Genomic DNA, 16,350 nt, shown 5'->3' on the forward strand with positions numbered 1-16,350 from the left:
GGTTCCTATCACTGGTGCTTTGTTACAATGTCTTTGTTTTCTACTTCATCTGCTGTTTATTATTTCCTTCTATATTTTTATGTTTACTTTGTTCTTTTTCTGATCTCCTGAGTTTAACACCTAGCTCATTAATTTTCAGTCTTTCTTATTTTTTAATACATGTATTTGCAGTCATAAATTTCCTTCCAGATACCATTTTAGTTGAATCTCTACCTGAATTTTCAAACAACTGAGATAGAAGAGCAGGCAATGGATATAAAAATACCAGCATGAATACTGCTGGTAAAACATTACAGAAATGTATGCATCTATAGGCTTGTGATTATTGCACCCCAGAATTAAGCAGATTTATCTAGAAGGAGATAGACCACCCCTCTAAAAATCCAAGGAGGAATAGACCAGAATGTGCGTAGGCTCTCAAGAAAAGTGAGAACAAGGCCAAATTACTCCCCAATTCATCAAGTTAAGTCACTTCTCCCATGAAAAAGTCTTTTGTAGCCAGTGCTCATTTAGGTTTACCAATATATTTACCAATTTGTTTACTTTGTTGCTTGTTGTATCCCACTCTTTTAAGGGTTCAGTTTTCTTTCAGTAATTCTTTAAATAAAGGTCTCTTATTGAACTTATGTTTTTGTTCTTCTCAAAAATCTTTTCTTAACCTAATTTTTGAATAATAATTTAGCTGTGTATAGAATTCTTGACAGTTACCTTCCCTTATTTTTTTGGCATCCATTATTATTGAAGAGACTAAATATTGTTTTTAATTTTTTTCTAACGTGTATTTATTTTTTGAGACAGAGAGAGACAGAGCATGAATGGGGAAGGGTCAGAGAGAGTGGGAGACACAGGATCTGAAACAGGCTCCAGGCCCTGAGTCTTCAGCACAGAGCCCGAAGCGGGGCTCGAATTCATGGACTGCGAGATCATGACCTGAGCCGAAGTCGGCCGCTTAACCGACTGAGCCACCCAGGTGCCCCTAAATATTGTTCTTTTGAAAATCATGAGTTTGTCTTTTTTTTTTTCTTTGATATTTGGCAGCTTAATTACGATGTGTCTAGGTATGGATTTCTAAAAGTTTATTCAGAGATTTTTGTTAACCTGAGGATGAATGGATTTTTTAGGTTCTGGAGAAGTCTCAGACATTATCCCTTTGATAATTGCTTCTCACCCCTTCTTTTCAGTTTCTTTTGGATCTCCTATTAGAATGCGTAGGGTCTCTCTATTCTAACCTCTGTGACTCTTATTAACCTTTCTTTGTCATCTATTTTTAATTTCGAGCACTCTACCGTTTTTAGACGTTAATTTTCAAACGTCCTTTCATACGGTACTGTTTTCATCATTTCTCTCCCTTCAAAAAATCTATTAATCACTTTAAACATTCTAATTTCATAGTCTCTTTTAGAATATTTTATCACATTTTTAGTTCTTGGGTGCTAATTCTTTTATGTGCCAACTCTGCCACATAGTGCTTTCTTGTTTCCTCGGTATAAATTATATTTTGACCATAAATTCACCTTCACTGAGGCTACTTTTTCTGTGGGAATTTTTGTGTACCCTGGGTCATAGAAGTATCCTAGAAAGCTTTTGTATTTTTTTTGTCAGAACCCTGAGGAGTCTCACTAGTCCCAGAACAGTTCTAATTTTTCAGTTTGGAGTTCATATATCATACAGATAGTGTTTATGTATATAATACAGTTGACTCTTGAACAACATGGATTTGAACTGCACAGATCCCCTATATGTGGATTTTTTGGTTAACTACAGAATCATACTGTAAATTTATTTTCCCTTAAGATTTTCTCAGTAAGATTTTTTTCTCCAGCTTTATTGTCAGAATACAGCATATAATACATATAACATGAAAAATATGTGTTTATCAACTATGTATCAGTGAAGATTCCAGTCAATAATAGGCTATTAGTTAAGTTTTTGGGAAATCAAAAATTATACATGGATTTTCAACTATGCAGAGGATTGGCACCACTAGCTTCCACATTCATTAAAAGGTCAACTGTACTTTGTGCTGGCACAAACCTGGGTGTTTTGATTTCTCATAGATGACTTTTTTCCTACTCACTGCTTTGAAATGGTTGTCAATCCTCTTGTCTACTCTATCTGGGGTCTATTTTCTTAATCTCTCTCACTTATATATGGAATTTCAGAAACAAAACAGATGAGCATAAGGGAGGAAAAAGAGGCAAACCATAAAAGAGACTCTTTACTAGAGAGCACAAACTGAGGGTTGCTGGCGGGGAGGGGGCTAGGGTAAGGGCTAAATGGGTGATGGTTATTAAGGAGGGCACTTATGATTGGGCACTGGGTGTTATGCATAGAGGATGAATGAATCACTGAATTCTACTCCTGAAATTAATATTACACTATCTGTTAACTAGAATTTAAATAAAAATTGAAACAAATAAAAAACATATGGAAATAGTCATATGCTTAACGCTTTCAAAAAAAGAAAAAAAAGGGGCGCCTGGGTGGCGTAGTCGGTTAAGCGTCCGACTTCAGCCAGGTCACGATCTCGCGGTCCGTGAGTTCGAGCCCCGCGTCAGGCTCTGGGCTGATGGCTCAGAGCCTGGAGCCTGTTTCCAATTCTGTGTCTCCCTCTCTCTCTGCCCCTCCCCCGTTCATGCTCTGTCTCTCTCTGTCCCAAAAATAAATAAACGTTGAAAAAAAAAAAAAAAAGAAAAAAAAGAAAAAAAACCCCACTCCTTCCAATCTTTCAGTACGCATGATGAGTTCAGTTTCAGTCCCCTTACTTTACTAGGGCCCAAGCTCATAATTCCTATCTACATGTGGGTGTCAAAACTACCCTTAGGTCTGTACATGTTTCTGAATCCTGTGAGAGGCTATGCAGTGTTAGCTCTCAGCATTGTTCCTAGCTATATCTTTGTTGCTGACATATAGTATTTTCCTTTTTATTAACAAAAAATTTCTTTTGGATATATTTTATCCAATATGTTCATGTTTGTGAGGGAAGGTATCTGCGTAAATTCAATCTGCCATATTGCCAGATTTAGCTCATATACTTGCAATAAATATTTAATCCAGAATTTCTTTTATTAAAAAAAAATTTTTTTAATGTTTATTTTTGAGATAGACTGAGACAGAGTGTTGAGCAGGGGAGGGGCAGAAAGAGAGGGAGACAGAATCTGAAGCAGGCACCAGGCTCTGAGCTGTCAACACAGAGTCTGACATGGGGCTTGAACTCACAAAATGTGAGATCATGACCTGAGAGCTGAAGTCAGATGCTCAACCAACTGAGCCACCCAGGCACCCCTTTGATCCAGAATTTCTACTTCAACTGGATTATTGCAGTAATTTGCTTCCTGTTCTTTTTTACATTGTCTTTCTCCTATTAATAGTAACAAGCTATCTTCCTAAAGTATTGCTTTGACTTTGTTATTTACTTCTTCAAAAAATTAGTGATGGTTCTCCACTGTGTAAATTCTTCACTCTGGCATTGAAAGCCTTTCACAGTTTGACCAATTTACTTTTCCAACCCTATTTCCTATCACTTTTCTACATCTATTGTTTTATCTCAGCCAGCTTGACCACTTACTATTGTTCAAGTATGACAAGTTTCTCCAAGTTTTTGTGCCACTGTCTTTCTCTGGAATATAGCTCAAACTTTACATGCTTTATTAAAATCTTCAAGGGGGGCCTGGGTAGCTCAGTCAGTTAAGTGACCAACTTCGGCTTAGGTCATGATTTCATGGTTCATAAGTTCAAGCCCCACATCAGGCTCTGTGCTGACAGCTCAGAGCCTGGAGCTGCTTTGGATTCTCTTTCTCCCTGTCTCTCTGCCCCTTCCCTGCTCGCACTCTGTCTCTCTCTCTCAAAAATAAATAAACATTAAAAAAATTTCTTTTAATAAAAATTAAAAAAAAATCTTCAATATTGTTTAAGATCCAGTGTAAGGTATCATGGGGCCTCCAAGACTGCCTCAAGTTAACTTTGTTTCCTTCCTTTTCTAGCACTTTGTACCTTTCTTTCTTACGACCTTTTTTACATTCTGTCCTCCACCCGTTGTTTTGTCCATTTTACTAGATTATAACTTCTAGATTATGACCTTTACAAGATTATGCGGGTATGGAATGTATTTGTTTTTGTATACTTTAAAACTAGTCAAGGGAGGCCTTGAACTAGAGAGTGCACAATAGTTATAAAATAGGTAGGAAATTCACTCTAACAATAAATGCTATAGTAGAGATTTGCATTGGAAGTCTAGAAGCTTCTGTGTTTGAAGGGCTAAAAATGGGACACTTGTCTGAAGGCAGGAAGCAGGAAGATATTCACAGAGGAGGCCACTTTAGAATTGTGCTTTAAAAAATGAATAACTCTTAAGGTGGATAATGAAAAGGAAATAATGGGCAGAGGGGGAAAAAAGTACAAAAAAGGTAAATGACACTGAAAAATAAGGTGCAGTGGCAGAGAGGCATCAACAGCATACCATATTTGGGGAATCAGAGGTTACTGTTAAGCCTACAATGCCTAGGACAGATATGATGTACAGCTGAAGTCTAGAGCTAGATCACAAAGGATACTGTATGCCACACTAAGAATAAGAAGTCTTTTGTTTACTCTGTAGGCCAGGTGTTTACCTTTTCAAGAATGAAGACAGTTTTTTTTAAGTTTATTTATTTTGAGAGACACAGAGAGAGAAACTGGGGGGCGGGGAGGGCAGGGAAGGGTAGAGAGACAGAATCCCAAGCAGGGTCCAAGCTGTAAACGCAGAGCCTGATGTGGAGTTCAATCTCAAGAACCATGAGATCATGATCTGAGTAGAAATCAACTGACTGAGCCACCCACGCACCCCAAACACATATTTTTTTTTTAATTTTTTTTTTCAACGTTTATTTTTGGGACAGAGAGAGGCAGAGCATGAACGGGGGAGGGGCAGAGAGAGAGGGAGACACAGAATCGGAAACAGGCTCCAGGCTCTGAGCCATCAGCCCAGAGCCTGACGCGGGGCTCGAACTCACGGACCGCGAGATCATGACCTGGCTGAAGTCGGACGCTTAACCGACTGCGCCACCCAGGCGCCCCCAAACACATATTTTTAATGTACAAAAAATTATGCCTCCCAAAGTAACTTTTTTTTTTTAGCATATATTAGAATAGTATGTATGTTCATGTACCATGAGTTCTAGGATACTTCAACATATACTTGTATTTTGCTAATCCCTAAAGCTTGTACATATATGAACAAAAAAACTGCTACATATACATAAAATCTGACTTTAAAATTCAATTTTCAATTTCAATTGGAATATGGACTCCTAAATTACTTGCAAAAACTGCCCCCAACCTCACCCAATCCTGATGACCCACAAGTCAGGAAGTACTACTATAAGATATTTAGAAACACTGAAATAGATGGAGACTGACATGATCAGATTCAGAGTTTAAAAAATACTTTGGTGGCAGTGTTAAGGATGGATTAGAGCAAGGTGAGACTGGATACATAACGGTCACTTAAAAGACTGTAGTAGACTACTAGTTATTTTTAAAAAACTATTATTTTGTTTTGTACACATGGCTGCTCAACTGCAGACTATTATTTCTTATCTTCTTTGTAACTAAAGCCATGTGACTAAAGTCACCAGTGTGTATATATGTAACATGAGCAGCTTCCACCTTACTTGGTTAAAATCCCTTCCACCTGCCCTGATTTAATTTTCCCTTTTCCTGTAAATGGAAACACAGATTACCCAGAGACCCAACTTTGACTATGCAAATGAGTACAAAGCTCTAGGACAGAGGTTCTTTACCTGCAGGGGCGGTCCCCACGTTCCCAAGGGATCCACAGACAGAATTAAGGGGGGGGGGCAGTGTTTTAAATTAACCCTTAACTAAAAGTTAACATTTGTTTCAATCATGAATATAGGCACAAATCACTGAAGTATTAATAGTACGTGATTTTTCCCAGCAATAGAAATCAGATATTTGCATACATTGTAACTGTTGGATATATAATTTCAAACATTTATGGACATCAATACTATGAAATTATGGTAATTATTAGACCACTGTACCTTGTTATGTGTTAAAAAGAAGCACCTATTTCTATATCACAAATTTGTACTTTTATATATTTTAATAACCATATTTCAAATACTGTTTCCTTTGTAATTCTGTGTATTGTATTTTATTCATTTAACACTATTACAAGAGATCCACAGGCTTTAGATTGCCAAAGGTATCCACAGCATAAAATGGTTAAGAATCCCTGTTCTAAGATATCAGAGCAAAAAGTCTGAAGGAAGGTGGGTCTCTGAAGGAGTTCATAGACCAGATACCCTGATAGCTTACACTGCTCCCCTCCAAACTATTATTTAAGAGAAACACTTGTCTTGCTTAAACCACTATATTTTTGAGTCTTTGTTACAGAATCTTTGCCTTTACCCTCACTAAGCTTATTAAAATATCTTGCATTAGTGACAATAAGTCCTCAATTAAGGAAATGACAGTCAAAATGGAAAGAAAATAAAAACGTACAATTTTTAGTAAGTAGATTTCATAAGAGCAAGTGATCTATTTCGTGTTTGAACTGAAGTAGAAGGTGGTAACCAGGTTTCTAGTGTGGGAGACTGAGTAGAATTGGTATGTACTGTTAAGATAGGGCTTATGGAAAGAGAAGTCAGGGTGATTTGAAGCAGTGAGTTAGGTTTTAGAAATGTTGGATTAGAGAAATCAGTGGTACAGAGAGAAAGGGGTACAACAGACAGAATTGCATCTGGAAACTCCAAAGAGGAATCTGGGTCAGGCTAAAGAGAAAATCTTGACTGTAACTGGCATACAAATGGTATTTGAAACTAAAGACACAGAAGAAATGAACTAGGAAACCCATATAAAGTAAGAAAAGAGCTTTGGACTGGCCCCTGGAGAATACTGACATTTAAGATATGGTGGAATTTACATTTAAGTCAATCAGCTAAAGAGGAACAAAGGTATTACTTCTTATTTACATAGCACAACTTTCATTTATAAACAAAGGAACTATTTCAGAAGTTTTATTCAAGCATACCAAAGTTCTATTAATGAAAAGCATCAATCCAGAGCAGGAATATAAAGTAGTAAAAATTTCTTCAGGGCCTTCATGATTCTTACTTAGTACATATTTTTTGTTGCTTATTTTGTCTTTTTTTTTTTCCTTCTCTAACAAAACCTGCTGTGAGAAAAAAATGTAAAATTCACCAAAATAGATGTTTCATTAAATATAAAAGACTACAAATTTAAAAGGTTATCTTTTGTAAGGAGGATGTTATTTTAATGAAATAAGTAAAGATGAACTAAAAGAATGTAGCTCTAAGGATGAAATTTTAAGTATTATTTGGACATAGTTTCAGAGTGGGAAATTAAAACTCCTACCCAAGACGACTCTCTATGCAAGGAGATGCAGCACTAGTAATTTAAGATGGAAAATCGTACACATTTTATTTATGTATTTTTTTAAACGGTTTTTAAGTTTTAAATTTTTTTGAGGGGGGGCAGGGGTAGAGGGAAAGAGAATCTTAAGCAGGCTCCACGCCCAGTGTGGAGCCTCATGTAGGGCTCCATCCCATGACTGTGAGATCATGACCTGAGCTGAAATCAAAAGAGTTGGAAGACTGACACTAACCAGCTGAGCCACCCAGACACCCCTGTACATGTTTTAAATATACTTTAGCTATGTACTTTTCCAACATTTACATTAACATTGTAAAAATTATTTCCTTATGAAATCTCCATTATGATTTTGCTTACTTTAAATCACTAGCAGCTTAACGTAATATACAGTTTTCATTCAGTCCAGAATAAGTAACATTTAACTTCCTTTTGTCCTAAGTATACATCTTCCAGACTTCAAAAAACAGACTTTCTGCGGCACCTAGGTAGCTCAGTCGGTTGAGCATACGGCTTCAGCTCAGGTCATGATCTCGCGGTTCGTGGGTTTGAGCCCCGCGTCAGGCTCTGTGCTGACAGCTCAGAGCCTGGAGCCTGCTTCGGATTCTGTGTCTCCCTCTCTCTCTTCCCTACCCACACTCACACTCTGTCTCCCTCTCTCTCTCTCTCAAAAATAAACATTAAAAAAAAACATACTTTCTGGTCTAGTGATTTAATAATTAAATTTTTTAAAATTTTATTGATTTATTTTGAGAGAGAGAGAGAGAGAGAGGGAGATGGAGGGAGAGAGAGGGAGAGAACATGAGCAGGGGAGGGGAATCCTGAGAGAGAGAATCCCAAGCAAGCTCTGCACTGCCAGTGTGGATTCTGACATGGGGCTTGAACTCACAAACCATGAGATCATGATCTGAGCTGAAATCAAGAGTTGGACACTTAATTGACTGAGCCACCCAGGTGTCCCTAATAATTAAATTCCTGTTTGCCCTCTATTCAAACCATTCAGGATTTTAAAGACTTTCTTTCCTCTAAGCATGTCTCTGTACAAACTGAAAACTTTTACAGGGAAGACTATTCCTAATATTTGATTATTTTAGTTGTTTTTCTGTGGGCCATCTTTTATCGTCCTTTTGTTATGGCAAACACAACTAGCAAAAGTGTAGAAGGAAAGGAAGATATTTTCTACTTTGTTTCTATAACCTTCTATGTTATGTTGACCACTGCAAGAAATCATGTTGAGAGTTTTCAAGAAATTTTTTTTTTTTCCTCATGTGATAACACCAAAATATTCAAAAAGTATAGTCTGGATTATTTTCCTCGAAATGTACTTTTTGCCTTTGTGCAGGAGGAAGTTCACCTACTCCATTTCTGCCCATTCACAGCCTCTCAAAAATCTCTCTACAGTTTATCCCCTCTAGCTTAACATTCCTTTACCCACTAAAACTTTAAAATCCTGGGGATTTCAAATGTACTATCTTCTACGACATTTCTGAAAAACAAGACAGACTCTTATACAAAACCTTGGAAACCCTGTCTTCTGTCTTTAAGTCAGTTCCAAATTCTGACAAAAATTTTATTATTCTTTGCTTATTAATAAAGTTAGAATCAAGGGGAAAAAAGCTCATATGTAACAGTTTTAAACTTTTATTATCAATACAGAGTACACAAACTAATTTTCAAGAGTATATATTTTGTTCCAAGATATATTCACATTAGCCAGATTTTATTTAAAGACAAAAGCAGACATGCCATTTTATATCTTTTTTTTACAACTACATGTTTATAGAGTCATAAAGTCATCAATTTTTTATGATCAGATCTAGAAAGTGTACTTATAACAGCTATATAACATAAATATACACAATACCTGAGCTGTCTTAATAGAGATGTTGTAGAAGAAAGTTTACTTATACCCATAAATATGATGACATCTCCTGAGAAGCTTTTAAGAAATAGTTAATATATCATATGATTTTAAATGGGAAGACAGTTATATTAAGAGAATAGCGTTTAAAAAGAATAAACTTGCATATCTTAGATTTTAGCATTACACTTTTTAATTTTTCATCATAAAAGAAAAGAATTTTAAACACTGAAATAACATACTACTTATAAGTAAAATGTCACATTGAGTTTGAGTCTAAGTAGGAAGGAAACCCACATTTATCTGATTTTTAGTATTTAAAACCCTTGAAAAAGCATATGCTTTATTGTAGAATTAGTACTCTGAAAAATACTGACAGTAATAACACACTATCAAATTGTATACAAATGGCAGCTATATAATTTGTATGTTTAACAACTTAAATATATGCATTTCTTAATTTAATCTCCTGATGAACTACCTCCAATATCAATATTAAGGAGTTCTTTAATTTTATCATATAGTACTAACACCAAAGCACCCCCTGTACCACGAAGGATATTGGAGAAGGCACCACGAAAAAATGCATTGATTCCTTCCTGTTGGTATATCTTCACAAAGCAGTCTAAAGTTCCTTTATATTGCCGTTCAGCCTCACCACTCTATGTAAAGAAAGACAAATAATTTGTCATTTTAATATCTTTCATCTTTAAAAAAATTTTTTTTAATGTTTATGTTAGAGAGAGACAGAGCAAGCAGGGGAGAGGCAGAGAGAGAGGGAGACACAGAATGGAAGCAGGCTCCAGGCTGTGAGCTGTCAGCACAGAGCCAGATGTGGGGCTCGAACCCACGAACTGTGAGATCATGACCTGAGCCAAAGTCAGCTGCTCAACCAAGCCACCCAGGTGCCCCAATATCTTTCATTTGAAGACATATTTTTTTCAGCACTAAGGATAGATTAAATTAACACTGTATTGAGTAAGTATGTTGAGTCAATGGGCATATACTGAATACTGTACCCAGTGGTTGGAGAATTCTCATCTTGAAAACTGACCATATGTTAGGCTTCACAAAGTTCAAAAGATGACATCACATACTATGATTTACCCTCTCACTACTTTGCAATTAAGTGAGAAGTCGATAGCAAAAAAGATAACTAGAAAAATATCAAATGTTTGGCTATTAAGAAAAACACATCTGAGAAAATATTTAAAGCCTCATAATAACTACCAAACTCCTTAACTAAAATTAAGCTTGGGTAGTAACTTATAAGGAAATTAATGACTTTGAAATATCAGAAAGGAAAGGCTGAAAATTAATGAACAATCTAAACATTTTTAGAAAATAAACCTAGAGAAAGTAGAAATAAGAACACAGCCCACAGAAATAAAGGAAATAGGAAATAAATATAACAGAAAGTATACAAAGTCAAAGTTATTTACTTGAAATATCTTACTGAAAAATTTCTAGAAACACTATTTGAGGAAAAACAAGAAAGTCTCTAAATTTCTTAGAAACATCAAATGTAACAACACTGCAGATGATCCAGAGATTAAGAAAAAGCAAGATGATATTACAAACAACTTCATGATAACTGAAAACCCAGAAGAAATAGACAAACTCCTAAAAAAAAGCATAATTTATCAACAGAATAAGAAATAAAACATTGCAATAATACATGAAATTCATTAAAGTAATCCAATTAGTTGCTGAACATCCTCTCTTAGAGAAAACCATGTGTCCAGATGGCTTCAAATGTGATCCCTACTAAATATTCAATGAACATTTAATTCCAACCTTACGGAAGTTATTCTAGAGAAGACAACAAGTGGAAGACTCCACATGTTTTATGAGGCCTGCATAACCCTGGTACCAAAATTAGAGTAGGACAGTATAGGAAGGAAAAATTACAAGACCAAATCACTGAAAAAATGCAAAACTCCTAAACAAAAACTAGCAAATCAAACCCAGCTAGAAATATAATACATAATGACCAAGCTGGGTTTATCCCAGGCACATAAGATTTGTTTAGCTCTGGAAAACAGATTAATGTAATATAATAGGTTAACATATAAAAAATGAAATCATCTTAATACATATAGAAAAACATGACCACCACTCATGATTAAAAACTACTACAACCCAAAACAGAAAAGAACAGCCATAATATGATAAAGGATAACTACAAAATCCCACAGGTAACATTTTTAAAAATTTTAAACAGATTTACTTTATTTTTTAAATGTTTATTTCTGAGAGAGAGAGAGGGCATTCACACGTACATGAATGGGGGAGGGGCAGAGAGAGAGGAAGACAAAGGATCCGAAGCAGGCTCTGTACTAAGAGTAGAGAGCCTGATGTGGGGCTCAAATTCACGAACCTGAGCCAAAGTCAGATGCTGAACTGATTGAGCCACGCAGGTTCCTCCAGCTAACATTAATTTATGTAACACTGAAGAATTCAATAAAGGCATAAGATTAGCAAAAAAGGTTGACAGTTATTACTTCTTTAGTATAACACTAAAACAGAAGTCTCAGCCAGTGCAGAAAGGCAAGAAAAGGAAATAAAAAGTGCAAGAATTGGGACACCTGGGTGGCTCAGCTGGTTAAGTGGCTAACTCTTGGTTTCGGCTCAAGTCATGATCTCACGATTTGTGGGATGGAGCCCTGCATCAGGCTCTGTACTGGTGGCATGGAGGCTGCTTGGGATTCTGTCTCTCTCTCTCTCAAAATAAATAAATAAACATCAAAAAAATTTTTTTTAAAGTGCAAGAATTGATAAGGGGAAGAAACACAGTATTATTCACAGATATACACCTACGTTTAAAAAAATACAACTTCAGAGTGTAGATATAGACTAGTATTTGTAATAGGGTTTAACAAAGTTGTAGAATATAAATGAAAATACAAAAATTAAAGAGTACTATTATGGGCTGTGCTGTGTCCCCACAAAATTAATATAGTGAAGTCCTAATCCTCAGTACCTCAGAATGTGACTAAATTTGGATATGGAATCTTTATAAAGGTAATTAAGATTAAATGAGCTTATTAGGGTAGGGCCTAATCCAATTTGCCCATCCTTATCAGAAGAGAAACAGAAAAAAGACCATAGGAAGACACAAGGAAAAAGACAGCCATCTATAAACCAAGGAGAAAGGTCATCAGAAGAAATCAGCCCTGCTGGACTCTTTGATTCAGACTTCTAGCCTCCAGAACTGTCAGAAAATAAATTTCTATCATTTAAGCTACCCAGTCTCTAGTACTTTGTTATGGCAGTTCTAGCAATACACACACATATACCTAAAACCCCTAGGGGTGCCTGGGTGGCTCGGTTGGTTAAGCGTCCGAATATGGCTCAGGTCATGATCTCATGGTTCATGAGTTCAAACCCCACATTGGGCTCTCTGCCGTCAGTGCAGAGCCTGCTTTGGATCCTCTGTCTCCATCTTTCCATGCCCCTCCACGGCCTCCTCTTTCTGTTTCAAAAAATAAATAAAAATTAAAAAAAAAAAGCTTTAAAACTCCATACACCCACAATTTTTTTCTGAATTATTGTGAGAGTAAGTGGCAGATTATCATGTCCCTTACCTTCAAACACTTCTATGTGTATTTTCTAAGAATAAGAATATTTTCTTGCATATCCAAAGTACAGTTATCAAAATCAGAAAATATAACATTGATACAGTACTATTTACCTAATCCATAGTCTATATGCAAATTAACTTTCCATTTAAAAAAGTTTTTCAATGTATTAAACTACAGCTAGATATAGATCAAGAGGAAACACAGGAGTAACTAAAAATAGTCTGTGAGTGAAGTAATAATAGGTATGCTTTATCTTTTCAGGTGGCCTAAAGGATTTGTAGACATAAAATGAAGATAATGATAGTAACTACACCTCATGGCATTGTTCTGTCAATTAAATGAGTTAAAGTGCAAAATACTTAGGACAGTATCTCTATAAGCACTCTATTACTATTCTAGCTTTCTGGCTCATTATTTTTAACTGCCCTCATGAAACCTATCATCTAGGTATATTGAACTACTTCTCAAGCCATACCTCTACATATGTTTCCCCTCCTCTGTTTAGAATGTTCTCTCACTATCTAGAGAAAAAAAATCTATTTACAGACATTTAGCTCTCCAAGGGGTCACATCTGATCACTTTAAATATTTAGATATCCATCCCTCTGTTGCATTCCTGGAACCTATGCACATTCAATTTATACCATTAACTGTATGCATTTAATACTATGCTATTAATTTGGAAGCAGATTCTACCTTATTTTGTGTCACCATAACGTAGCATAGATTAGGCATTCAAATATTTGCTAAACAAATGAATGTAGCAAGTAACATCAATAAGCTGGATGTACCAAAATTTTGATTTGGAGATTTATATTTAGAACATAGATCATTAAAACAAGTTTTCATCCTCAGAGTTAAAAATTATTTCCTTTATTAAAATATACTACAACAAATAATAACATGCCAATGGCTTGTGACAGGGCTTACTGCACTTAACCTAACATTCATTTAAGATAGACATACTCATCCAATCCGTGCCATCCTCCTCCAATCCCTGCCATCCCCCTCCACCTTTCAGATATGTTATAGGAGTGGAAAGAATTTCTATTTTGATAACAAAAGAGGAAGAAACTTTTGCTGGATGAAGTTTGTTTGGAGATAAGAAAGGATACAAGAACACATCATACATTTATTTTTAGTAAATAAAACAGACATCCTGCCTTTTGGCCACAATTTCTCTAAAATTTGAGTAAGTTTATATTTGAATATCAAAGATATTAGAAAATTCAATTAGGTTCACAAATAATAATATAATACCTGCATCATCATGCGTCTTCTAACTGTGTCAAAGGGATAAGAGAGAATTCCAGAGCATGTGGTCACAACTTGAGCAATGAAAAAGGAGACAAGAAACGGGGTTTCCTTTGGTTTTGGTAATAAGCCCTAGAAAAGAAAAACATGTCAAGTAACCATCTAAATTTCCAAAATACCTTAAATTCTTAAGTCAAAGAGTAACTCCTATAATGAGAGAGGGTTCAATTATACTTCAAATGCAACAAAACACAGTTTGATTTAATGTGGAAAGATTAATATTAGGAGATCAATAAGAAAGAAGTGTGCCGTACATGGCTTCACTTTAAAAGCATACCTGAAAGAAAAAAGCATACTTGCTATTATCAGAGATTTGTTATTAATGGCAAACACTAGGAGAGATAGCAGCCAGTGACCAAAAAAGTTCTTCCATGGCTCTTCCTCATGGAGTTAAAAATTAAAGAATGCCTGATATTATCATCAACAGTATTTGATAAGCAGCTTTAAAACTCTAACCTAGTGAAGAAACACTCCTACATTTCACAACTACTACAGGTGATGATAGAGAAAAGCAGAGGAAGAACACACATAAAATTTTCCATTACTAAATAAACATACATAAAAGCATGTTAATTTCCATTAATTTAATCTGTCTAAAAAATACACACCAAACTAAAAGTAACATGTCCAGACCACAATAAAAATGACCTTCAGAACTGCTGGGTGGTTCAGTCGGTTAAGCGTCATGACTCTTGACTTTGCCTCAGGTCACCATCTCATGATTCATGAAGTGGAGCCCAGAGCCTGACTCAGGCTCCATGCTGACAGTGCTAAGCCTGCTTGGGATTCTCTCTCTCCCTCTCTGCCCCTCCCTAACTCACACTTGCTCGCTCTCAAAAGAAACTTAAAAAAAAAAATGACCTTCAACAATTATATTTATACTAATGAGGGAAAGCAGAAACAATATGTAAAACAAAATTTCTCTGAAGTCTTCATCTTATTTAGTAATACTGATATTAATTTCATTGCTTCCTTTTGGAAGTGACTGAGAACATGGGATTTTTGCCACTTAACATAAATTACTTAATGATTTCTAGATTGTTTATCTTCAATATGGGGATATTAAAAGCTACCCTAGGAAATTGCAAGAAAACACTTAACAAAGTTCCTAGAACTAAGTAGTAACTCAAAAAATGGTAGCTATAATTACAATCTTCCTCTTTCCTACTTTATGATAAGTGATAATAAAGTGAATGTAAAATCAGAAAACCTGTTAGAAGGTGTCTTTCTATATGCTAAAGATTTGATTATGATGTAAGCCTAATTAGCATGTTTTCTATTTGTAACACAATATACAGTGAGTTGTTCAGTTGCAAACAGCACAAAAACTTAATGTTTGGGTTTATGCTTTATATGTAAAGTGAGATCCATAATCAAGTTATAATTTAATAAGGTTATGGCAAAGTCATGATTAAACAAAATTCTATAATGTCTCTTATTTCATCATTTATTTTCATTTCCATAATTAAAAGTAAACATATCTGCTGAACAAACTACTCATTAAAACAATAAAAAGAAACAAACCAGGTATTTAATATACAGCAGCTAAAACCTCAAATTACCTTAACGGTGTCATATGCTCCAAAATAGGAGGCTCGGTACACAATGATGCCCTGAACTGAAACACCAAACCCTTGGTACAAACCAACAATTCCATCCGATTTTGCTATTTTTATAATACAGTCACCTAAACCCTTGAATTGCCGCTCTTCAGGACCTAAAATAAAACCATTTAAAATGTATTAGCAACGTTACATATCAGATAAACACTTTAATCAAAGTAATTAATCTTACAGACTTAAATGATCTGAAACTGCCATTTAGAAATCTTTCTAATAAAAAAGGACACAAATGAAAATCCTCTCATTTGTTGACAGAGAATTAATATTTCAAATAGTATCTTAAAATATTTTAACTGAAAATATTAATCTCTTATAAAAGCAATCTAGGGGTGCCTGGGTGGCTCAGTTAGTTAAGCGTTGGGCTCTTGATTTCAGTTCAGGTCATAATCTCACAGTTCATAGGATCCAGCCCCACATTAGACTCTGTGCTGACAGCTTGGAACCTGCCTGGGATTCATTCTCTCTCTCTCTCTCTCTCTCTCTCTCTCTCTCTCTCTCTCTCTCTCCCTCCCTCCCTCCCTCCCCTTCTCACACATACTCTCTCTCTCTCAAAATAAATAAACTTAAAAAAAAA

At 35.5% G+C, this 16,350-nt stretch overlaps 1 protein-coding gene across 1 annotated transcript in view; it reads right to left on the minus strand.

Annotated features, from left to right (window-relative positions):
* Positions 1–9,020: 9,020 nt before the first annotated feature.
* Positions 9,021–16,350, minus strand: part of SLC25A31 (solute carrier family 25 member 31) — a 28,617-nt gene continuing 21,287 nt past the window's right edge. The window contains exons 4-6 of the mRNA XM_004001095.6: positions 15,717–15,871; positions 14,101–14,226; positions 9,021–9,918 (exon numbers count right to left, since the gene is read on the minus strand). Coding sequence (XP_004001144.2) covers positions 9,718–9,918; positions 14,101–14,226; positions 15,717–15,871 — 482 coding nt within the window. The 3' untranslated portion in view covers positions 9,021–9,717. The remainder of the gene's footprint in view (positions 9,919–14,100; positions 14,227–15,716; positions 15,872–16,350) is intronic.

This window comes from Felis catus, chromosome B1 (genome assembly GCF_018350175.1).
Source record: "Felis catus isolate Fca126 chromosome B1, F.catus_Fca126_mat1.0, whole genome shotgun sequence".
Lineage (NCBI taxonomy): Eukaryota > Metazoa > Chordata > Mammalia > Carnivora > Felidae > Felis > Felis catus.